At 40.5% G+C, this 25,224-nt stretch overlaps 1 protein-coding gene across 7 annotated transcripts in view; it reads right to left on the bottom strand.

The window, feature by feature from the left end:
- agbl4 (AGBL carboxypeptidase 4) overlaps positions 1-25,224 on the bottom strand; it is a 331,146-nt gene that overhangs the window by 73,722 nt on the left and 232,200 nt on the right. Inside the window, exons 1-7 of one of the 7 annotated variants that reach the window (XM_025902948.1) lie at positions 15,711-15,827; positions 15,529-15,587; positions 14,331-14,461; positions 12,847-13,324; positions 10,708-10,856; positions 7,679-7,892; positions 1,041-7,500 (exon numbers count right to left, since the gene is read on the bottom strand). The exons of 1 other annotated variant lie outside the window; for it this stretch is intronic. In XM_025902948.1, the coding sequence (XP_025758733.1) occupies positions 7,304-7,500; positions 7,679-7,892; positions 10,708-10,856; positions 12,847-13,324; positions 14,331-14,420 (1,128 nt within the window). In that variant the 5' untranslated portion in view covers positions 14,421-14,461; positions 15,529-15,587; positions 15,711-15,827 and the 3' untranslated portion in view covers positions 1,041-7,303. Of the gene's footprint in view, positions 1-1,040; positions 7,501-7,678; positions 7,893-10,707; positions 10,857-12,846; positions 13,325-14,330; positions 14,462-15,289; positions 15,440-15,528; positions 15,835-25,224 lie in introns of those variants that run through there. 5 more of the 7 variants (XM_005479009.4, XM_019351391.2, XM_005479010.4 and 2 more) reach the window with 5 other exon arrangements.

The raw sequence follows: 25,224 nt of genomic DNA, 5'->3' as shown, positions 1-25,224 counted from the left end.
TGCGATCATGTCAATATGGACCAAAATTTCTGAGGAATCCCTCCAGCATCTAACTTGAATCCATGCCATGAAAAGTAAGGCAGTTCTGAGGTTCAACAGTGGACCAACCCTGTAGTACATCTATCTCCCCATTTCTCTTCTCCTAAGTGGGATCACAGGGTATTCACCACATCTTTCTCCCCAACCAAACTTTCCAGATCCTGCCGAGGAATTCTGAGGTGTTTCCAGGCCAGACTGGAAATATAATCTCTCCAGCAGTTTCTGGGTCTACCCAAAACACTTACAGGGTAGTCGCCCCAAGAGGGATCTTAACCAGATGCCTGAACCACCTCAACTAGCTCCTTTTAACCAGCAGGAGCAGCAGCTCTACTCCAAGATTCCTCCGGAGGTTTGAGCCCAACCACCCTTCAGAGGAAACTCATTTCGGCCGACTCCTTCAGTCACCACCCAGATTTCATGACCATAGGTGAGGGATGCAACATAAATCAGTGGGTAAATTGAAAACTTTGGTTTTTGGCTCATCATCATCTCAACAGTCCAGTATAATACCCACATTGCTGCTGATTCACCAGCTCACGCTCCGCCTTTCCATCGCTTGTGTGTAACACTCCAAGATACTTGAACTTGTTTGGTCTAGGTGGCCTGCCTCTCAAGGAGCTTTCCAGTTTTCCAGATTTTATGTGGGTGCATGGACCAAACTGGTATAGTGATGCTGCTAGCATGGATAAAAACAAACTCTCCATATTAAAAAAGAAAAAAAAAATAAATACAAAATGAAGAAAGGGCTGTAACAAGGATCGGGATGTATTTCTTCAGTCTTATCTGACAGTTTCCTCAAAGGAAGATGATCAAAAAAAACCCCCAACCAACCAACCAAACAAACAAACAAAAAAAAAACAACCCAAAAAACCACAGACACGAGGTTTGTGCTGATAGAATAAAAGTCTCAATTTTATTTCTGTTTATCTATACATTAAACAGGTGTTCCTGAATGCAGCAAGAGAAAACACAGAACAGGATGCTAAGCGTCAAAGACTTGCTCGCATAGCAGAGGTGTGGCCGGTTTAGCAAAGACATGTACACTCTCTATCGCATATACTTATAACATTTTCTGAAAATGTAGGGTTGCCTCTGGGAGGCTATAATAATGAGGGAGTGTCAACTCCAAAAGTCTTGAAATTCTTTTCACATTATCATACCAACTGGAAATACTCCATACAGTAATAACCCTGTCTTTCCCTAATGATCACTGCAATGCGTTTATACCTAGTACAGACAGGTAGATATCCAAGCAGCCCTGTATAGCTCACTTAATACAAGTATGAAAATGTCATTAATAGGTCTGTATGGATTTGTCACGTCGCCTTTGTCCCCTTTGACTCAATCTCAAGGCCCAGTTTTCCATCTCCGCAGTTGGCCCTGTACCCGACAGTGATGTGGTACCAGGTAAGTAACTCAACACCTGCATAGGAATTCAATTACACACAAACTCCCTGGGTCAATACCCTGGACCAGAGCAAAGCTTACAATTGAACTATTATTAAAACAGTCCAACGAATGGCTTAAGTGCTTCCGTGAAACCGACTGCTGTGTATCTGAACACACGCTCTTCCCACAGTAGAGAGGTACCGGCACATTTCATGTTCACCAGCACGGTTGGAAATGAAAACAATAACCATCAGTAAGAACACAGAAACATACTGAAAAGGGACACAACCCTTTTCTCTCAATAAAAGAAACAAAAACAAAACAGAAAAAAACACTTTGGTGCAGAAAAGATTCCATTGGTACAGGGTAAAAGAAAATATAATGCACTTTGTATAATTACTCACAGTAAGTCAATCGTTAATACTTTCTTACACTAAATGCATAATTTTAACATTTAAGTTACATTTAAGTGACGGTGAGGGAAAAGCAATGCAACAGGGGAATCACAGATAATTATTCAAGAGGACAGGAACGTCGACGAAAAACAGTCTTCATGAATATACCCTGATCGCATTTTTGGCATGGTCCAAATTTTAAAAGTTGACACATTCCTCTACGTGGGTATTTTGTTATTCCATCACTCTTCTATAACACAATCTGAGGTTAACATGGACTCAAACTTAACGTGCGGTTTTGATTTTTGCTGAGGACCTCTTCTACTCCATCGTCCCAGTCCGACTGAGATTTCCCGCGTGGCATGCGACCAGTGAACAGCGGCTTCCTCTAACTTTCACATCGTCGACATCTGAGTGTGAGCTAATAATCATCTACTCTCTATAGTGTAACCTGATCTAACCAGTAAAAATGCATATTTCCGAAAATACACTGCAACAATGTAAATTGATAGACAACAGGTGCTAAAAGCAGATGCATCCATTTGAAATCGGCAACTTCTGAGGTACTTCTGAAACTCACAGCTGAGGATATAATCACTATCTACAATATTTGGATGGATAGCATATAGTTGATACAGTAAAAGCAGGGTTATCGATTTGTGTGAAATATTTTGGCTTTAGAATTCGAGTTAGCTGAGGGGATAGTGGCGGTTGACACACCTGAATAAAACATAGCCGTATGACGATAAAAACATAGAAAAACAGCACCATTTGAGGTCCGATAGATCAGTTTTCGAACTGTTTGCTGGTAGCACCGTCAACCAGTAAAAATCTCAGAATGCAATACAGAGACAGAACACAACCACTGATCAACTGCACAACATAGCAAAGAGCGGAGATATATATTCGGAGACGACCCCTCACACAGACACCCCTTTACAGCAGCATCTTTAAGCAGGTAATAAAACTGATTTCCTCCTAAGAATGATATTTGTGTACTGAGGTGTTTTACAAGTTTTTAATATGCTGTACATGTTGAGAGTAACCAGGTATACCTTTTCCTATAGATTTTTTTTTTAATATACACACATAGTTTACAGTCACTGACAAACAAACACCAGAGTAACAATGAGGTAGGACGGTGAAGTTAGATGAAGTAGAACCGGTTTGTGGATTGTATACAAATTTTCTGATAACTGTAATAAAAATATAGGCCTAACTATGTGTTCCTCCCCGTTTTCTCATTTTAAACCAAGTCTGACATTGTATCTGTGGCTCAAACGTGTGTCTCGTGTACACCTAGCTCTGAAAACAGTGGCACCGAGCCATTTATCTTGTTCCGCACGTTGAAGCTAAAACCAGATCGCCTTTTCCTCAATCAAACTGTCAAAAAGCAACACAAAGCTTCTTCACTTCTGCAGCTTAAACAGGTGTTTACAACATAAGCCAAAACAACAGCGAGGAGGACAGGATCGTCCATACGAATGTCAGGAGAGTAAAGAACTAAAGGTGGCATAAAAAGACGATCGCAAAGCCACCGAGGTTGCGTTTCCTGTCTATCACTACTTAAGTGTAACGGTGAAAGCACCGACTGGTCTGGTGTCGTGACGCGAAGCCAAAATTAATGGCTCTGCTTGTGAATAAAACGGTACAGTATGTTACTAATATGCTGCTAAAAACCCAAACCGCTCTTCTGCAAGTGACTCGGTACATTTGATAAAGATTGGCCTTGCCTTTACAGATTAAGCCAAATCTGGGTTAAAAACATACAGTACTTCCATACAGCTTTCATCCTTTGAAGGTGGTTTTAGTTAAAGGATTAGGCTTAATGGCCATCCAGGAAACAGGCCTTAACATTTTTGATGATGTAATAGCTCTATTAATGGTCTTTCTTTAAGCATCATTTTAACCACACCCCTCCCCTTTTGGCATAAACAACAAAGAAACAAACACAAATACAATACACGACAATGTCTTAGAATTTTAGCAAAGGTACTTTGCACAGCAGAAATCTTTTCTTTTAAAATGCACAGCCTAGCGCACATAAACCTTTGTACAGGGAAAAACAAAACGAGAAATCAGAGGGCACTGAAAAAGGGAAATTTCTAGGGAACCCCCTCAAACAGTATAACAATAACACATCGCCGTTATAAGGTGGCTCGTTACGCTCAGTTACTGGAGCCGGGGCCATTTTTTTAAAATTTGTTTTGTTTGTGCAAACCCTGCTGATTCTAAACCCCGTCTTTAGCTCGATCTCAGCATTCAATACTTTGGCTCACAATTACCACTCATTTGTAAAAAATACACTATTATCTCTATAGGAGTCATATTTATACATTACCAGCATCAGGTTAAAGCACATATTCCAGTCAGCTTGCACATTTCATTGGTCAGTTTTTATACTGGTGAATCACATTTTGCAGATAGTAGTAGTTATCAATTTTCTAACTAAGTTTTTTTTTTTTAAACCGTTTCCTTTTGAGGCCATGACGGAGTTGCAGAGTCAACTACTGAGATAATTTAACTTACTGAAATGCAGTTTTTTAAAGAAACCTGTTAAATCTATTAGGGCTGCCCCTGACCAAAGATCTTCCTAGTTGAACAGTTTTTGTGACAGTGATCTAATTAATCCAAAATATATTTTAACATATTTTAACATGTGTTTTGTCAAGCACGACAAAGTGGTTTGAAAGCTGAGACAGAACATCGTAAGTAACACCATTAACACCGTGCTACATATCAGAGAAAAAAAATTATACAAACTCATGGACAAAGCGTACTGCCTGTTACAAACAGCAGCAAAAGAGGTAATTATTCTGATTGTGCTGCAATCACTAGTAAGCAGACTGTCTAAAGACGGCGGCCATGCCAAGTGGCCAACATTCGCCTACTTGCATATTTGAAACAAAAACCAATGTTTGAGGTTGATGACTGACAGACAAATATTTATCTGTCACCTTCCTACGCTTTGGATTTTGTGTGTGAAAAAAAGCGAGAAAAAAAAAAGTTTCCAATGACTGACTGACACTTCCTGTAAAGTGTGTGTTTCCTTTTCAGGTCGACCAAGAATGTTCCGACTTCTGGAGGGGTGGGGGTGGGGCAGCCCTAAAGTCTATCAAGCATGTTAGCGGCAAATCTGACTAATGAATCAAAATGTACCAAAACTCATTCTTGCCATAATAAATCATAAAAAAATGTCTTAAGGTGCTTCATGATAATACAATGATTGTTAGGCCTTAATCTATGAGGACATGTTTGTTTGTTTGTTTAATAATAAAAAAAAAAGGACAAATACCACAAAAACATTTCTTTAAGATTGAAGAATTTGCCCATTTAAAGTGCATTCAATGTAAATGATTTGTGTTGATCTAACTACTGCATCTCAACCGTTGGAGCGCAATGGTTTAACAATACAGAATTTTATCTTACTATGGCGTGATCATCAGGTAGATCCTAAGTGAGGTTTGCCAAATAACAGATATAGTAAATATAACGTACGGGCTCGGCTGAAATCGGGTGTTAAGAAAAGCCTTGTCTCATTTTCCAGAGATCGCTTTGGCTAAGAGAGAGGGATACTTTTTTTTTTAAACATATGTTTGTAGACTCAGCTGATCTAAGTTCGATTACAACGTCAAGCTTAAAGCCAACAATTCATATAAAAAAAATTAAAAAAAGTGTACAAAGAAACACAAGAAATTGATAGGTAACGTGGAATTACAACATCAATTTGCTAAACCAAACTCGTCCAGAAGCTTGAAACTGTAACAAGACTACAAACTGAAATATCAATGTTTGGTGGAAAAAAATAATAATAAAGAGTTGCTTATGTACACTGAAATAAAGTAGCTTAAGAAAAGGCTGATCTGAACTTCTGAAATAACAAAAACCGAGACGGACGATATGATACAGAAAAATAAATCAACAGACAAACAAGAATCTAGACTGTGAGGAGGAGAAAGGCTTGATGAGCAGCTCTGCAGTAGATTCACAGTTAGCCACAGCTAGGTCACAGTTGAGATTTCAATCTGCAGCGTTTAGTTCCAGCCTGCAGATTGCCACCCAAGCCATTTTGGATCAAAAAAAAAGAAAAAGAAAGTGTGTGTGTATACATAGATATACACACACACACAGAACAGAAGAGGAGAATAAAAACATGAAAGAACAAGAAAGAGACTAAGTTCTGATGGCATAGCTCAGGGAAAGTTGTCACTGGAGCAACCTTACTTTAATTCCCCAGTGGCGTGCCTTAAACAAGAGGGGGTTATTATGGGGTTCAGCAGGGCCAGACAGCTTCAGCAGCAAAATAGTATTCCAGACAGCTTTACCCATAGCTAACACCGCTTCCACAAGACGATGACCAGAACTGTGCCTCGATTTTCATCCGGGCAGCGGTCCGGCTCAGCCAAACTTAATGGTGTGAACTACACAGAAAATAGTACCTGGCCACCTCGTACATTCTCACAGCAAAGTGCAGATGAAGCATCGTGACTTCAGCTTACAATACATTTACAATCACAGCATACTAGAAAACCCAGGAGCCTATCAGTGCCTGGTGATTGCCAGATCCATTTAAGGCCTTTCTAGGTGTCAACATGCCTGTACCACTGCAACTCAACAGTCAAGTTTCCTTAAAGTAACACACAAATATCCAATCAAAACGTCTCCTGTGCTCCCTCGTGGATGGCAAATATTCATAAAGATCAACATTAAAGAAACATAAAAAACAAATACAGCATTCTAGAGACTCGACAGAGTCCCATTTAATCTCAGTAAGCTGTCTTTATAATAAAGTTATATGGTTAAGTGGGAGCACACGCCCATAATTAATCTCTTTAGGAGCAACAGAATCTCTGCTGCAAGATGAAATATGGCTGTTACTAATTAAGACTTGTGCATTTGAGACCCTGATGTCCCATTCTATGCAGTAAGTACCAACCGCACCAACTCCCAGCAGTTATTGAGTAGTCACCATAACAGTCAACCTCTCACGCATCGACGCTCCAATGCAAACTAGCATCATTCGTTCGCCCAGGGAAATAATCTCTTACTTTTTAAAAGTTCAAGGACTCAACAATTATGTTCTGACACAGAACAATAAAGTAATAATCACATCTAATTTCTCTTTTGACACACATGCACAAACCTCAAGAATCTGCATTTCTGCCACTGTAAAGCTTATAAAAACACTCACACCAGCCTATATCAAGCTAGCTCACATCTTCAGTTTCTAACCACTGGGTAAAGCTGTCTGTCGGCCAATTAGAAAAGCGGGCTCACAGAAATGTGATGATGGTTCTTTATGGAGGGGCGGGCGAAGGGGCCTCTTTGTTTTAACATTTCAAATAACAACCAATCCGATGTGCCAAAGAAATACGACCACTCCTGAAATGGTTACAGCATCCCCCGACCACCCATATCAAGTCCCCTCAATATCCTGCAGACCACGCGGGGGCAGAAGGCGCTGGCGTGACAGTTGATCACTATATGCCATCGTAGGTGAAGTTCTCCATCTTGACTGTCTGTCTGATGAGCAGCTTGGACTCCCGCCGCTCCTCATTCTTGATGGACTTGTTGATGTCCATTATCTTTTCACAAATGTATTTGTTCACTTTGGACAATCTCTGCGTTATCTCTGCACTGTCGGCTGTCTCTTGAGACACTCTGTCGTAGAGACACTCTGGGGAAGGAGCGAGTGTGAGTAATCAGACCACATCAAATTAAAAGACGCTCATTTTGGCCTCGCCTTAAGGCTAAAGAATTTACCTTTACTAAAACATTTTTGCAACTCGTCCAAAGAAGGGTTTGTCAAACGTTTGAAATATACATTTTAAAGAAAAAAGAAAAGTTTGTCTTACCTCTGACAATCTTCAGCTTGCTGGGTGACAGTGGAGGTTTAGGCAGGGCATCTTTTTTCTTTTTAGTGGCCACTCCAGTGACGCTGCGGTTTTTGAGGGTTTCTGTGCCCCAGATCATTACAGCCAGGTTCTTTGTGAACTTAGAATCTCCCTGGGTCCGCTGCAGCTGGTGCCATTTCTCTTCTTCCACCCAGATCCCACCACCAAGGTGTACCTGGGGACGTAAAACAAAGGTTTTTGAAAAGCATAACTGGAAACTTCTTCTTCTGCATCTACAGCTCATTATACAACAAACAGTAAGTTGTCACCAGCACGGTGTCAGGATTTATTGTTGTGACACTCAACTAGTTTTAGATAAAGAACATTACAGCTTCACATCTATTTAACTGTTTGTTTGTGGGGAAAAAAGTGGGCACAAACCCAGATCTTTGAGGATCAAACTGAGGATCAAACTTTGAGGATCAAACTGTGACTCTTTACAGGTCAAATTTGGAAGAGACAGCAATTTGATTTTGAGTCAGATATGGTTGAACAGAAATGTTCATAGCTCTTGACCAAAAGAGAAAAAACAAGACAAACGGGAAAGCATGAAGACAACTTAAAAAAAAATCTGTCTTTCATGATTTGGGGCAGAAAAATAATTTTTCTGTAAAAATAACAAACTTGCATGTATAATTGAAATCACCCAAATTTCCCATAGCTGTGAAATTTGTATAACTATAAAATTATAAAAGTTACATATTATTGTTGTGAAATGAAAGGTGTCACTGATGTATTTTAGGTGCATAAATGCTATAAATGGGTCCTTTTAGCCCACTGGTAGGTGATTGCTAAGCAACATGATGTCATAATATATCATGCATAATAACAGTGGACAGTGGATATAATATGATGAGAAGTCATTGTCATGAAGTCAAAAAAAATCACACAATGCTTTTATAATGTGATATAGGTGAATAAATGGTACAAATGGGTTATTTTAGACCGTTGGTAGATGGTTGCTAGGCATCATCATGACATCAGGCTCTTGTATTCAGCCCTGAAAACTTCTCTAAGGAGGTCAGTCATTACATCGGGCCGCTCGCCGGCAATATCAAACGCTCTGCTAAGGACCTCCTATTATTTTTTACCAGCGTTTGAAACCTCACATCTCAGAGCTCATCTACTCGTGTTTCTTTCATCCAAGAAACATTACAAAAATCAAACCTTTACTGCCATCCAATGATTTGGAACAAATACAACACAAAAATTAGCAGGCCCTTACACATCACCCCTTTTTTAAATTTGATATGATATAAAGCCCAACATGGCAAAGCCTCTGCATATATACCTGAGCTACTGACAACAGTAGGCCTCTTCGATCATCTGATCGGGGTCTCCTAACTGTTCTGTGCTCTTATTTTAAATCCAGAGGGGACCACTCTTTTGAGGTTGTAGCCCCAAAACTTTGGAACAGCTTTCCTCAACCTTTCATTGATTTTAAATGACTGCTTACTTTTAAAACGTAAGCTTTTCATTAATCATTTTCCCAAAATATAATGAAGAATATGTGTGTGTGTGTGTGTGTGTGTGTGTTTGCAGCTTGATGGCGCTTTACTTTTTCTTGTGTCAACGATGGTGTAATCTCAGCGATTTTGTACAGACTAGTAAAATTCTGGTAGTGTGAAGACAAACAGAGTACATGCTAATTATGGCAGGACACATTCAGCTTTCACCTCCCGCTTAGACTAAATCAAACTTTCCAAGAAGGGTCACTTTCACCCTCTAGGATACGTAAACAAGCTCTGGCCACTATCTTCTTGTAGCGTGGATTACCTTCATTACAAACTTAGGCTGTGGCTCTTTACACAGTCACTGTACATTGCGTAAGCCCGGACCAAACAGTTCAAGCTGATTGCCAGCCATGGCAGACTGCCCTGGTCTTCTAGGTGAGCTACTGCACCGGAGGGGGTGCATATGTGACTCTCGTTCCCTTCTCTACTCTCTTATCACCGTAAAGTCTTTAGGCTAGCATCCAAAAGGCTTTTCCCTGTGCAGCTAATGTGCTTTAGGCCCCCGGCCAGCAGACAAGCTTTTTGCTGCCCTCGAGATAGAAAAAGCCTCTTCTTTTTCTTCTTTTTCCACCACCCCTCCCCACCCTTTCCAGCGCACTCTCAGTAGGGTTAACCTGCCAGTCACTTTAAATTCCTCTTGTGCAAATAATTAATATGGGGTCCCTCATGTAGGACAGTTCTAATTTGCAAGTGTTCTTCACGCTTGAAGTGGCTGCAGGCCCCAGAGCTTGTACTACCAATTCCCCTCCTGTCATCAGCGACAGGACGCTGGTTGAGTTACAGCAGTGGGGGCAGTAAAGAACCCTAACAGGCTAATAAACACCGATGATGCTGGCTGCGCTTGCAGGAACAATAATAATCTTCTCAACCTTGTTTACCTGCAAGGGTAGGGCAGCTAGGGGAAAGGACTGATCAACTATGACAGCATGTTCCCAGGTTCACGGGTGTTAAGAGGAAACACAGCACTTCCTGTAAAATCAGGATACTGTTCACAGCCACCCACAAGGAAAAATGAAAGGGGACCAAATGATTCAAAGCTCTCAAAATTGGTTATTAAGATACCATCATAGTCAGCGTTCTAGTACCCTTTCTGCTCTACACTATAAATTAGAAGTTCACTTCAATATATGCAAAAATAATTGAAAAAAAACAGGCCTGTTGACTACTGAGTGAACTTTAAGAGCAATTCTTTTTCCTACATTAGAAAACATGAAATTAACTGGACTATGCTAACAGCCTTGCAATCACTTTTATGACATCAGTTTGAATTTTCGTGCACAAGATCCTCTTGTTTTCACTTTGCTTTAAAGAATTAATGTCAGCATGAAAAGACAGATTTATACAGCCATGAAACAGCACAGACAAGAAATTACACAAATTAATAATAAAGGTTTTGTTCGTGTACTAGTTGGAGCGAAAATGGAAAACTGGAAATGCAATTAAATACGCAGCAATTCTTAGTTCAGAGAAACATACCTTGCCGTCATTGCAGGTGTATACTGTTCTAGGTGAGGGTGAGTAGCTGGAGCTGGTGTTGGCTTCTTCTCTGCATGTCTCCTGGGCCTCAACAATAGGTTCAACCACTTCAGCCTTGATTGTCTGGGTGCCATTGTCATGCATAGGCTCTAGGAGATAAAGGAGACGTTAACAATTATGGAGATAAAAGCAACAATAAACCTCTGTTTTCACTTAACGCAACTTGGCAAAACTAAAACATTCTAAAATACAGTGGGAACGAGGGAATAAATGCTAGGTGTAAACAGCTACTAGCACCTGAATTCTTACAGTAGTACAGTGTGAGGGTTTTTTGCCTTCACCGCTGGAACAGTGCCCACCTGCTTGTTTGCTTGCTATGCGCCTTAGGCACAGGCTTCCCTGTGCCTTGTGACAGGCAGTTATTTTAGCCCAGTAACTAAGCTGGCTTGGTGGCTGGCCACGCTAAGCTCCAATGTAGCTGATGAGTTTTAATATCGGTCAACGCACTCCATCCACTGCCTGACAGCACCCCAGGGTGCTTTAATCTTTAGCCTGTCCATTAGATGGTCTAGCCAGTAGCTGGGCGCCTCTGTTCAGATCTGCAGGGGGTCTGAGGTTAAGACCAGCATCTGGCAGAGCTCGAGTATGTACAGCACTGTGCACTGCAACGACACCACTTTTAATCACACAACCACAGTGCATTTTATTCAACTTCCAGTACTGGATTTACCACTTCAGCAATGGACCTGTTAAAATCCCTTTGGATTATAATCTCTCTCCACATGTATACATCATTCCCCAAAGGTTTCTTCAGTTTTTATCTTATCCTGATTCTGGCAGAAACCAGTCCTGTTATGGTAATTATGATCAATCTGTATGGGACACTGGGTTATACATACTGTATCTGATTTAAATTTAAGCTTAGTGCTTTTCTTTAGGCTTATCTGATATAACTGTGTGTCTAATATTCCTAAATCAAAATAACATTAGTCCAGGATCATCACTTTGTTAGGACTTTAGAGCTTTTGTACTGTGAGAGAAAGACATAATAAATACTTAGTGGGTGGTGGGAGAAGCAAAAGAGGGACAAGGTACTGTTGGATGAATGGGTCAAACACATCAGCCTCACCCAGCAGACTGGGGTTCAAGCCTTGTGTGAAATCAAAACGTGGTTTTCCACTCGTGCTTTGTCCTTGTCTCTCTTTTCCTCTTTCCTCACATCCAACTGTTCGCAATAGACGGCTGCCCCTCCCTGAACCAGAGGTGTCTTCCAGTTAAAAGGGTGTTCTTCCTTCCCGCCCTCACCAAGTGCTTGCTCAAAGAGGATCGTCTGGTTCTTTCTCTAATATTGTAAGGGCTTATCTTGATTTACCTTATTGTAAATCAGCGCTATGGCATATCGCTCAACCATCTTTTGGAATCGTAACAATGTGTTAGGTTTTGTGTCATGTGGCAATAAACAACGTGATCAGTTAGTTGCAATGGCGATCTAGCAGCAACAGCGACAATAATAGAATGTGCACATTTATGGCACCCATATACAGTAACAAAAATCAAACTTAAAGACACCTATAACTCATCAATGAAGGTCAACAGGTAGGACCCTCGTTTTATAAAAGAATCAGTTCTTAAGCAGATTAACTGACTGACACTCAGCCATCGTCATCATCACCATCCGAGAAAAACATCTGTGTAGGTGTTCTCTCATCCGAGAAGCTTCTTCAGTTCAGAACTGAAGAAGCTTCTCGGATGAGAGAACCTTCACAGACATTCATCTTTACACTTTTTTTTTTTTTTTGCACATAATTGCGAAAAAATTATTGTCGGCATTTGTCATCCAGACCTTGTCAGGAGAGAGATGGTAAAATGATTGTGCTGTGTGGACATAAAGTGAACAATAAATTTAATATCTATCCTCACGCTTGCTGCTAATCTCCTTCCACTCAAATTGCGGCCTTATTGCTCTTCAGATGTTTCTGTATAAGAAACACTTCACTTGTCAGTTTTCTTACTATATATGTATTCATTTTAAATATAAACGTTTTCTTTAATAACTGACGAGGTTAAAGTTCACTAATCAACTTTGTGGTACTGGTAACTGGTGTGTTTGCTTGTGTGTGGGTGCTCCTGGTCTCTCACCGCTGCCCAGTCTCATGAGAAGTACGTCTTGCAGTCTCCTGTTGAAGTCCCTCAGTTCTTTGACTTCTGTCAGCAAGCTGCCATATTCCTTGAGCTTCTTGGCTTGCTGCACCAACTGTCTACGGGTTCTCTCCAACTCCTGCTGCAGCCTCCTCATCTCCTCCTCCTGCTGCCTGTAGCTGTGAACCAGCTCCTCGTACAGAACTCTGGGAACAACGGCGGCAGCCACCTCAGGCACACAATCCGTGTCCACCGCCAAATGCTGCTGTTGCTGCTGGTGATGATGTCGCTGATGCTCTGCCTCCATATCATCATCTTCGTCATCTGCATCCTCTCCCACCTCAGCCAGCCGGTCCTCATCCAGGTCCTCCTCGCCCTCCATACAGGAGCTGGCTGCATTTCTCTCTAGGCGAGCCACTACCGCCGCTAGGCTTTTGGATGAGTTAGAAAGGGGGCGTCCATGGTCCTGTGACAGGGCCTGAGGAGAGTAATAACTCAATTTAGAGAGGAAATAGGTTGGCAAAATGAAATCTGAGCTATATTTAAAAAAAATATGTCATGGACTTTAAGAACTCTGGTGTTAGGCCTGTTAAAATATTTATTTACATGTACAAGTATTCCCACAAAGTCGATTCTGTTCATCTGGACGTAGTGTTTCCATTAGGAGACACGCTTCATCACTCATCCAATCGACTTCTTCAGTCTCAACTTTAAAAACGCTGACTCCAGAAGAAAATAATTTATTTTCTGGGATTTTCTTACCCAGACGATTGAGCGTGCATCAAGACAGTATTGTGTAAAATTCTTTGCTGTGACTCTGACTAAATATGTGACTGACGCCACTCAAAACAGAAGAAAAATATTACGTAAAACCACAAATCTGTCTGAAATGACACGACAGACAGACTTCAAACTGTTTGTTTTGACATGCGAATCTCAATAGGAAATGGGAGGACAGGAGTCACAGAGTTCTTTGATGAGCCGCTCAGAGGATTTGTCTGTGAAAGGGCAGCTGTCCAGAGTGCTGAATTTGTGTTAATCCAGCATATGGTAAAAATAGTGTGGGGGATTTGGGGTGTCGGCCAAGTTTATGAAAATGTGACGTATCATTGATAGATATATTTAGATATCAGAGCATCGCTGCAAAAAATTTACATGTGAAGTTATACATGCTCCCATACTTGAAGCGTTGATGTGGCCTTTTTTCACTACTTAACTTTTTTGGGTTTTCTCTGAGTAATTTTTGTATTTGAAAGATGATATTTAATGCAATTAGTTTTAATGTAAAGGTTCCTCAAATGCATGTCACGAACCAGTGTGATAGACTATCATGATACTACTAACATAAACAAGTCTAAACACCTTTTGATTTAGATCATTTATACAGTCAATCACATGATTGACTGTATAAATGATGCATTATGTGTGCATTGCAGCAGACACATATGTTTGCTGCAATGCACAACAACCTCTGATCTTCCTACCTTTTTATGCCTGAGTGGCATTCTTTCCTCTCCAAAATTGTTCTCGATGGAGTTTCCTGAATTCTTCGTGGACATCTTGGGAATTTTCATCTTCTTTTGTGTTATACTGTCTTCAAATTCTTCTACTGTATCTGTGAGCCCCGGAAATAGAAGCAAGAATAAACTCGTAAAAGTCCCCAAAAAGTTGCATGAATTTTCAAAGTATCTACGGAAGTGCTCTCATCTGTATTGGTTAGCTTCTCCATTCTGCCTCATCAAGGCAACTTTAGCATTAAATGAAGTAGGAATGTAAGCATGTCAGAGGACTGCGGTACAAATGGTCCTGGGCTGGCGACATTGTACCGATCTCCCAGCTCAGACAGATCAGACTCAGGGATTAGTGATGTAGCTAAAGATCGTGCATAGAAAACGACCGTGAGCAAACATTTCTACAACTCCAAATAAACACGAGCAAAAGCATTTCGCCTGCACACTTAATCACATTTGCACGATAAACCTACATGAAACGGCTGCGATGCTGACATGTTACTGACAGGTTGCTGTATGTAGTCTGCAACGACTGCAGCACCGCAACCCCTCTGTGGCACAAATCTGCCGATAAGAAAGCTAACATGCAGACTGCAGCCCACCAAAGCTCCCGGATTGGCATCTCAACTACATTTGAGAGCCTCAAAAATAATGACAGATCAGTCACCGGCTGTCAAATATGTTTATAACACGGTGACAGCCTTGCGTCTGTACGTCGGCAGTAGCATGCTAACACGGAACGAATACAAACCAAGCTAGCAAGCGTTAGCTTCATGTTGTAAACAACCGTTGTGAGTCGCTAACGTTACATGCCACGTATTTAGCGACACAACCAATACTACCCAACCCAAACAAGAGGGGTAACTTAAGAGACACGGCGCCGTAAGTGTAAAGAACATATAAAACACCGACAACAAGGTATGACTACATACCAAACTTATCTTAGCATATCTAACTAGCATATCTAGCTAGCCACAGCCGAGGACGTTGTTGTTGCTATCGGTGTCAGATTCCAGCTGATCACGTCCTGACAGATCGGGTCAAAAAAAAGAAAAAGAAAACACTTGGTTTGACACATTCCTGAGTTTCGCGCACATCAGCGTTACTTGGTCAGACGGAGAAAAGAAGCGTTAAAAAAGAGAAAATCTCCTGCGTTAGGAGGACAACTTACCTGCAAGGGCAAGGATCTGTGCTTCGCACGGCTGGCCTGCGCTGCCATTCTCTTCAGTTCTGTGAACCAGATACACCTTCTGATTATCAAAATCTGTTTTGTGCAGAGGTCTGAAATCGTCCACATTTGAAACGGGTAACGCGTAGCACATATCGTCTTCAAAGAATCTAATAAAAGCATACATTATTTACTTCTCTTTGGTCCTGCACTTTGGATATGGTTGACAGTTTTTCCTCACAAAGTATTAAAAAAATATACACATAGGGGGGGTTGGGGATGTTGTCTGCGCTCGGCTACTCTTGCCTGGTCCACATCACCAGGGTAGATCATCAAGGCATAAGTAATAGACATGATATTAACTGTGCTGTTAGAAAGTGCTCGGGTGCGAAGGTATTTAAAAGAACTATTATTATTATTATTATTATTTGTTAATTTTAAAATTGCTCAAATAAATATTTATATTTAAAATATTTGTAACTTTTTATGATTTGTCATCTCATTCATTTAGGCACCCCTGGCATTTCACTCTGTCTTCTAACTGTTTCAGAAAAGCCATCAAGATGATTACCTGCTTGGTTAGACTTTACTGGTCTCTGTGTGCTTTCCTGCGTTTCCTGGTGTATACTTCTCATCTGTTCCTTGTATAACACCCAAAACACTTAAGGCCAGCTGACAGAAATGAACTCTTTGTTATTGTAAGACAGCCAGGTGGTTATACAACAGGATGGATTTCTCTCAGTTGGTACTCTAATGGAGGGCACCACAGTCGATAAATGACACTAACAATTTCGTTCTGCTTGGGCTGCTGTAATTGAAAAGTAACTGATGCAGAACTATATAGAGGCTTTTTTCCCCCCCACACGTCTGATATTTCATTTCATAGTTTCAGGCATTTAGTTTAGTTATGATTAGGCCTCTTTCAAATGCCAGCTTCCCCGTGATGTTTGTTCACTCTCCTGTGTGACCCGTCCCTGAGTCTGTTGATGTATACAAGAACATTTCCAAACAAACAAAGCAACGACAATAACTCTGAAAAACATATTACGTCGCCTCTCATTTTGTTGCAGTTATTGGAGCAGCATTTGAAACTCTTTTCAGTGCAGAGTTACATCTGCCAGTTATTGATTTGAGAGACCAGCTCGTTTCACTTTTCTGTGAAGAATCCATAAGCTGAACTGTCAAAGCTGAACACATTCCTTATACATTTACAAAAGCTGAATTCTTCCACATTTTAAAGCGAATGGACCGACAGTTATTTAGAAGGCTGAGGCTGAGGCAGAGGCATCTTGCGTGTCTACAGTAAGTGGAGCAGTCTGGCACACCTGGCAAAATATAACAGGAATGGAAGTGATAGACAAGAGATTTGAGCAAGTTCTCAACAAGTTGAACAGGGGATTATTGTTAATCTGAGCTTCTGTTCAGTGGCTCTCCCGTCCTTGAAGCTGGGCCCTTCAGCATAAGGCGGGTCAGTTTCTGGAGCATCTCCAGTGTTTAAAACCTCACGATATCATTCCTGCAGCCTGGAGAAGCTAAATGAAAATGTAAACAATTTTTTCAACAAAGGTGCCCCAGAGATTCCAGTATGTTCAGAGACACGATAAGCATACCTTAAATACTGTAAACACAAGAAATAGATGTGCAGCAGTAATAAAACGGGACACAAATGCAGCGATCCACTAAAGACTGTGGTTTAAAACACGAGATCAATAACTGAGAATTTGCGGTATGTGTGTCATGTTTCTGACTGGTGTAATAAGATTTATTGCAACTGTTGCCAGTCTCAATTACCAATATATTGCACACCCAATAAATGTACAACACCGTATTGATTTAGTTCTAAATATATAAAAGCACACACTACCATGGTCAACCTACACAGGTGTTTTTACTTTTTTCACCTTCTGATAACAAGCAAGCATCATCAGCAACAACAGCTACATCATCCAAATATTTTTTTCTTTCTAGAAGAAAAAAATTGCTGCCTACAGTACTCCCCCCAGCCCCCAACCCCACCCGATGATCCTTTTCACATCTGGAGCTTATTAGATTCTGAATTCTGTCTTTCATAAACTAATTTAAGACAAATGTTCTTGTCTGGTTTAGGAATAACAAAAGAAACACAACCGTACAGCCTGGTAAACAGATAAGTATGAGAAAAAGATCTCCGACATATAGATCTCAGATATGTCTAACTATGGCATCAAATACATATTATGCAGAGCTGAGCATGATGCTTCACTCTGTTTCTGTTTCACTGTGGTAACACGTGTAATTAATGAAAGCCTTCCATGAATGTGGTTTGGACGAGTCAAGGTGCTTTTACATGGAACACGGGATGCACTTCATGCTGAAACCCGTGTGGGGGTACAATGGTCTGCTGCTGCACAGTGCAAAGTGCAAGCGCTGTGCTGCGCACAACTCGGGAGCTCTTGCGGACACAGTGGTCAACGTTCAAAGGGTCAACAAATGTGAATGTTGACCGCTGTGTACTGCAGTGACTGCCTGTGCAGCCAACAGAAAGGATCCATTCCATTCAGCTGGTCAGCAGGCAGGATGGTAAAATGCATGAAAAGTTTATATCTTGTGCCTAAAGTAAATAAATTATATCGTTGCTGGCTCCATAGTGTAGTGATTACATATTTGCCTCACAAGTAAAACATCCTTGGAGGAGACAAAAATTCCTTTGGGGATGTGTCAGTGTAAAAATTCACCAAATCAAACATGTGGAGCTGCCCGCTGTGGTGACCCCGTGTGATGAAGGGAACAGATTCAAATGCATCAGAGGTTTAGGGGAGAAACACCCACGGTATCAGTTTCAAACTCCTATGCAGCCTCGTTCTCCAGTTATCAAATTCACAAACATAAAACTCAATCATCCAGGTAAAGAAAATCCCCCAAAAACTGAAGAAGTCACTTGAATGAGTGATGAGACGTTTCTCCCACTGAAAACACTTCATCCACATGAACAGAATTATATTTGGGAAACTGAAGTGGGCGTACCCACTCTTGAAACTAAAATTAAACTAAACTGAAAATGAAATTTAAAAGCAAATAAAAACAAAACCTAAAAAACTATTATAACTCTGGTTTTGACAGTTACATAGCCTATTGTAAATTGGCGCCTTGTTTAAATGGACCTTAGATTTGTTGTGTGCTAATAGCTTTATGAATCTTTTAAAACTCTTGAGGTAAAGAACAAAGGATGCATAGAAAACACAGATACCCACTGAAAGTTTTGGAAACTCCAGCTATGCTTCGCCTCCACCTTCTGCTCTGGGGTAATCTGGGATTGAACTGTGTGCTGGACCCAGCAGCAAGCGTTAAAGTGCTACATCAATTCAATTTCAATTCAATTCAATTCAATTTTATTTATATAGCGCCAAATCACAACAAAAGTCGCCTCAAGGCGCTTTATATTGTACAGTAGATAGCACAATAATAAATACAGAGAAAAACCCAACAATCATATGACCCCCTATGAGCAAGCACTTTGGCGACAGTGGGAAGGAAAAACTCCCTTTTAACAGGAAGAAACCTCCGGCAGAACCAGGCTCAGGGAGGGGCGGCCATCTGCTGCGACCGGTTGGGGTGAAAGAAGTGTGTTAAAGCCCCATTACTCATTGTTGATTGAAGTCACAGTGACGGCCTTCGTATGTGCTGTTCCGAACCCTAAATTTGACAAATAAAAACATTGTCATCTTGTTTTTTTGTAGCCAGAAGTGATGATATTTGTACAATAAGGTGGCAGCTAAATTAGTAACTTATTCTGGGAAGTTGCACATTAACAAGGTGCATCCATGTTCTCTATGAGTGTGCTGCACAGAGACAGATACCTGCTAATTAGTGCTAAGTAACACAAATAAAATTTCCCTTACTAAGTCTCTAGCACAGATTTCTTGGACGGACTGTTAGCACAATTAACAGAGTTCCACGACGAGAAGCTCTGCCACTGAGGAGTTGTTTAGCTACCACAGTAACCTCAAGTCATCCCCTCATCACCAGACTGCTTCCTCTATGTAAGGCATGTTAGTGGGATTGAGGCGGTCCTCAAAGTATTCCTTCCACTGCCTGGCCTGTCCTCATTTCAAGTCAACAGCACTACATTCTCTTAATTGCCCCTTGGGGATAAATAAAGTCTCTCTGATTCTGATTCTCACTGCTTTCTTCCTTCTAAGGCATCTGATGTCTTGTTCTATGACCTCTCTGAATACCTTCCATACCTAAGTTTTTGATTCAGGTATTGTCAATGCGACATTCTGTTGATTCCCTTCAGTTGCATCTACTATCCCATATAACCAAGTCTGATAGGACTCCTTCATCTTGACTCCCTTCACTTCAAGGGTCCACCACCTGCACCAACCACCTTATGGTCACAGCTCCATAAAGGTAGCTCAGCAGTGGAGGTGCACGGTTCATTTGTATTCAGTCCCCCCAGCCTGTTGCAGAATGCTGTTGATGTTCTGCTGGAGGTGGGAGTTGAAGAACTCAAGGACCGGGACCTCATGTACCCTCGCTTTATGTACTGGAACACCAGGCCTGTCCAGGATCTTCCCCTACTCCCTGACCAAACTCACCACCAGGTGGTGATCAGTTGACAGTTTCGCTACTCTGTACATCGCAGTGTCTAAGACGTGCTGCTACAGCTCCAGTTATATCACTACAAAACTGATTATTGACCTGCCACAGAGCTTGCCTTAATGCCAAGTGCATGTGTTTGTTTTGGACAAACTATGATTATCACAGAAATCCAGCAATGTAACACCACTCAGATTCAGATCTGACAGGCCATTCCTAAGATCACACCCCACAAGGTCTCACTGTCATTGCCTATGTGACCATACCTGAAAATAATAGGACTAGTTCCCCACCTTAAGGAACAGGGAAACAACCCTCTTGCCCAGCAGGCAAATGTACACGCACCAAAAAAAGGGGGAAACAAGTATTCGCACCCCTGCTTGCCTGGCTCCAGGGCGAGGCCCCAGTAACTCTGTTCCAGGCAGGGAAACATTGTCCCTTGTTCTTTTCTTTTCAGCACAGGCTTCCACAATGTATGTATATTTGATGAACTGTTTGGTGTCAATACTGCTGAAAAAAATGTGAGAATGATAAATGAAAACTGAAGTTTTACATCTTTCATTTAAATTTAAAATAAATATTATTAAGACCATTCCAGCAGATGTGTACTTTAAATTGGTAATAAAAAAAATATGACACACAAGCATAATTAGATTTCTGATACATCAATAAAAAAATGATTTTATATATAGTTCTTAGAAGTGTGAACAGATAAAGCATACTACACGATTTGAATTTGATCACTGTGACAAATTTCTGTTACTATGGAAGCTCATTTATAAGTCTATCAAGTATGCTTTTGGATTGTACTGTTATCTTAAAAGTTGATTATTTCAGACAAATACAGATCAGACAGATCAGTGCAATGAGGGAGGGAAAAAAAGCATTTTAGAATCTTACACTGGGATAAGCCTGAGATGAGAGGAAAGCCGTTTCTCAGGAGTTGAAATTAAGAAGCTCGAGAAAGTGGTGAAAATCTAATTCTGATATTCTATTGAGCTCACTTTTGCCTAGGAGAAATATACTCAACTAAGATGAGATCTTACTTTAAATCTTCCTTTGCTCTGGGTTGAAATAACATCTTGAAAATCATCTTTTATTGTACTCTAACTTGTAATAGGGAGAGTGGCACCTCTCTGATAGGGAGCAAAATGTAACAGTTTGTGTTTATGTAGTGCTCTGTTATCACAACCTTAATTTGAAGATATCAGTGAGGATAAACAACTTGAATTTGTTTTCATTATTGCCAGCTGTGAGAATCTCCTCTGCTTCCTTCGTGCACTGCATCGTGAGAAAACACTGCACGCAAACACCAAACTCAAAACCGCCTTTAAATTAGTATTTAGTGAAGAGTATGAAACAAGTTTAGTTGGAGTCCATCTGGTAAGTTCCTTATCAGTATAATAATAAGCAACTACAATCATAATAAATATGATAAAGCTGTTTATAAGTAATGGTGGACACATGTATACAGGATTTTCATATTTACCGGGACATACCTGAGTGGTGAATGACAGATACATAAAAGCAGCAGCTGAGATGAGGATATCTGATATCCTGAGGCAAAGTTGGAACTCTGACACATTTAACAATAGCCTGTGTACAAAATATTTAAGATTTAAGAGTGAAAAAATAATTTATCAGTTGGAACTTAAACTCCAGATTTTGTAAAGTTAAATATATTAATTGTTTATATATACTTTGTAGCTTGGAGAGAAGTATTATTATTTGTTAGTTTATGCTTCAAAGACAAATGGTAAAATGGTAAATGGCCTGTATTTGTACAGCGCTTTACTAGTCCCTAAGGACCCCAAAGCGCTTTACACAACCAGTCATCCACCCATTCACACACACATTCACACACTGGTGATGGCAAGCTACATTGTAGCCACAGCCACCCTGGGGCGCACTGACAGAGGCGCCCCAGGGTGGCTGTGGCAAGACTATGTGCCTGTATACTTTAGGTTAATATCAAATGCTTATGAGATGACGAAGTCATTTCATACTAAAGATAGTATTTTACAGTCTAACTTGGCAACATGTTGTAAAGAAATTGTATCTGTCAAGTCTGGTAGTGTGGCTGACAGAGGTGGAACCCATACATGGGGGTAAACTGAAATATATCGTGGAATAAATCGTGGATTAACTGTGATTAACCACACTTTTTTAAAAGCCGATTTCACTTTCGATAGCCACACTTAGGTCTGATTACTGCCAGACATGTTGAATCAAGAAATCCCTTAAATATAACCTGTCTGACAAAATGAACTTGGCTAAAAGATCTCAAAAAGAAACAAATCGTGCCAGGATCTAAAGAAACTGAAGAAGAGATGAGAAACAAAGTCACTGAAATCCATCAGTCTGGAAGGGGTTACGAAGACATTTCTAGGGTTTTGGGAATTCAGAGAACCACGGTGAAAGCCGTTACCGACAAATCGAGGAAATTTGAAACAGTGGTGAATGAAAATAACTCAACTACTCATCCATGAGGCCACAAAAGAACCCAGAACTACATCTAAAGAACTGCAGGTCCTTGCTTGCCTCAGTTAATGTCAGTGTTCATGATTCAACAATATTAAAGAAAATAAGCTTAAATGTGACAAATATGCACAAAAATAAACCAAGAAGGGGGCAAATATTTTTCACTTTACTGCACTGCATCTATGAACACAGTGAAATTGAAGGAATATATTCTCTTTTATGTTCACTAGTCTTCCACTTCACCATCATTGCTCTGCATTGTTGAATTATCTGTGGTATCTCTAATCAACTTTACAGATTTTTTAGCTCCTTGATAAAATTAAACTGCTTGCTATAATGCATTTTTTATGTACAAATATTTTATTCAAAAATAAATATGATAACATAGTATTTATACCATAAGTATAGTCTGTAAGGATGGCGTGTGCAATTTATATAAAACCTACAAACTAAATCCACTTTTTTACCCCAATGAACCGCTGACTGATTATGAAGTTTCTTCAGTATTGATTACTACTTCACATATGATCTGTTTTTCTACGATTTCTAGTGGATTTTGCAACAATATGGAACAAAAGAAAAAAAAATTAAAGCCACCCAAGCAGTTATTATTGTATAATTTTAAATATTCTAATTTATTAGAGTAAGAGGACTGGAGAAGGACGAAATAATATGTTTAAATTATCACTACAAAGGACAAAGAGCGGGACTGGGATATTTATCAAAATAAACAAACTCTAGCATATATAATTATGTGATTATGCAACTTCTCTTTCTATGTATAAACAGAAATACATGGGCCGAGGAGCTTCAAGGAATATCTGCAAGCTATTACCACCGAGAAGCCCTCTAATCTAGGTCTGAAATGACCTCTACACACCGAAAATGGTGTTAAATAAAAACAGTTTAAAGTGAAATGCTCTGTGCTCATTGTTGAGTTTTAACCGTTAGAAAATAAATTCACAGCTGCTATTTATTTAATAAATCCATAATGCTCCTTTTTTTAACAATTAGTCAAGCCCAGAAAATCTGTTCTGATTTATCCTAAACTATTGGCACGCTAATTAGCTGGAGCTACAGCGATTCATTAAAGCGGAGGAATAACTCAAGATAATATTTTAGCAATATTTTATCTGTGGGGGAATTTGATCGGCTAAAGACTCGAGTCAGGACAGAAGCCAGACATCATGTCCTGCCTATTAGCTCCACACTGCCAGGCTCATCTATCTTTATTGGTCATCCATTAGCCTGCATTAAAGGGAGACACGGGATAATAGCAGTAATGATGCTGATGATGGAATTAGACTGTGGGCACACACGTCATCATTGAAGTGTTGCGCCTGGAATCATAAAGAGTTCCCAAAGACGAACGGACAGATGGACGGACAGTTAAAGTTTACAGCCCCGCGTGTGTGCGTTTGCATGTGCGACACACAAACGCACAGAGAAAAAGAGCAGAAGATAGGAAAAAAAGTGTGCGCAGTAACTTTAGTGCACGTCGACAGCCAATCTAAAGGCAACACCTGTGCCTGTCTGCAGGTTGGACAGATGCTGATACAGGTGTGTGCGTGATGATTGTTGGCAGGGCAGCCACAGCATACAGACACCACAATCAGCAAAGTGACAATGCCAGGCATTAGGCAGCCAGGGATCATTAAGGTAACTTTGTGGAAATAAACTCCAAGATGGGGGTAGCCCCAAGCAAAATGAAGATATGGATGTGCGGTTCCACGATGACGGGTTCAGAGAGGCATGAACGTCTTTTATGGTCAACGCACTGCTACAATCAATCACAACTGTTTACTGTCCGGGGTAAAACCATTTTCCTATTTTGGTTTGAATCATCTCACCAGGCTTTCTCTTATTATGCCTCTTAATTAGCTCTGCATGAATTACTAATCAACCATGAAGAAGGCATTCACCAATTTAAAAAGTGATAGCCCATGAAATGAACAGCGCAGTCTCATACAAGGACATCAGTTACTAATGCTGCGGGGCCTGAAAAACAGACCTTTGACTGAAAGCAAGACAGAAATAAGAAAGACGTGTGTGGAGCACAAACACATGCGGTGGCAAAGCTTATTGTGAATAAATCCTTCATTAAGTATTTAGAATGGTATCAGTGCAGGCCTCGCCTTCATGCTGTGCAGACTCAGTGATTCACCCAGGAGACATTGATCTTCTTCATGAGGAACATAATGACCACCAGAGAAATACTGATCATATTTCAGCACCAGTCAATTCAGTTCATTAGGGCCACTCTGCCTCCTGCTGTGGACCTGCATTGATCCCGCCAGTGTCACCAGACTGTTATTCTCTGCTAACTAGATAGGAAACTCGCTAAACTGTAATTTATACAGTTGCAGCAACAAGTCGAACAATAGACTACAGGGAACAAACAAGCAGAAATATATGAAAGAGTGCAGATTGGCCTATCTGTGTAATAGCAGCATGGACTGTCTGCCTCTGTGCCCTTTCTGCGTCGGCATCAAATGTCAGGCACGACACAAGAAATCCTAAAAGTATCAAGGCTGTCCCCGGGTTTCAGAGAGAATTTTTCTTATGCCTCTAATACCTTTTCCACCTTCTCCTCTCCTCTAATCTCCACTTATCTGGCAGCCAGGTGAGCTGCAGCACATG

This window comes from Oreochromis niloticus, linkage group LG23 (assembly GCF_001858045.2).
Source record: "Oreochromis niloticus isolate F11D_XX linkage group LG23, O_niloticus_UMD_NMBU, whole genome shotgun sequence".
In the NCBI taxonomy this organism is placed as follows: Eukaryota; Metazoa; Chordata; class Actinopteri; order Cichliformes; family Cichlidae; genus Oreochromis; species Oreochromis niloticus.
The sequence above is the reverse complement of the archived record's forward strand: the minus strand, read 5'-3'. Positions and strand labels throughout refer to the sequence as shown.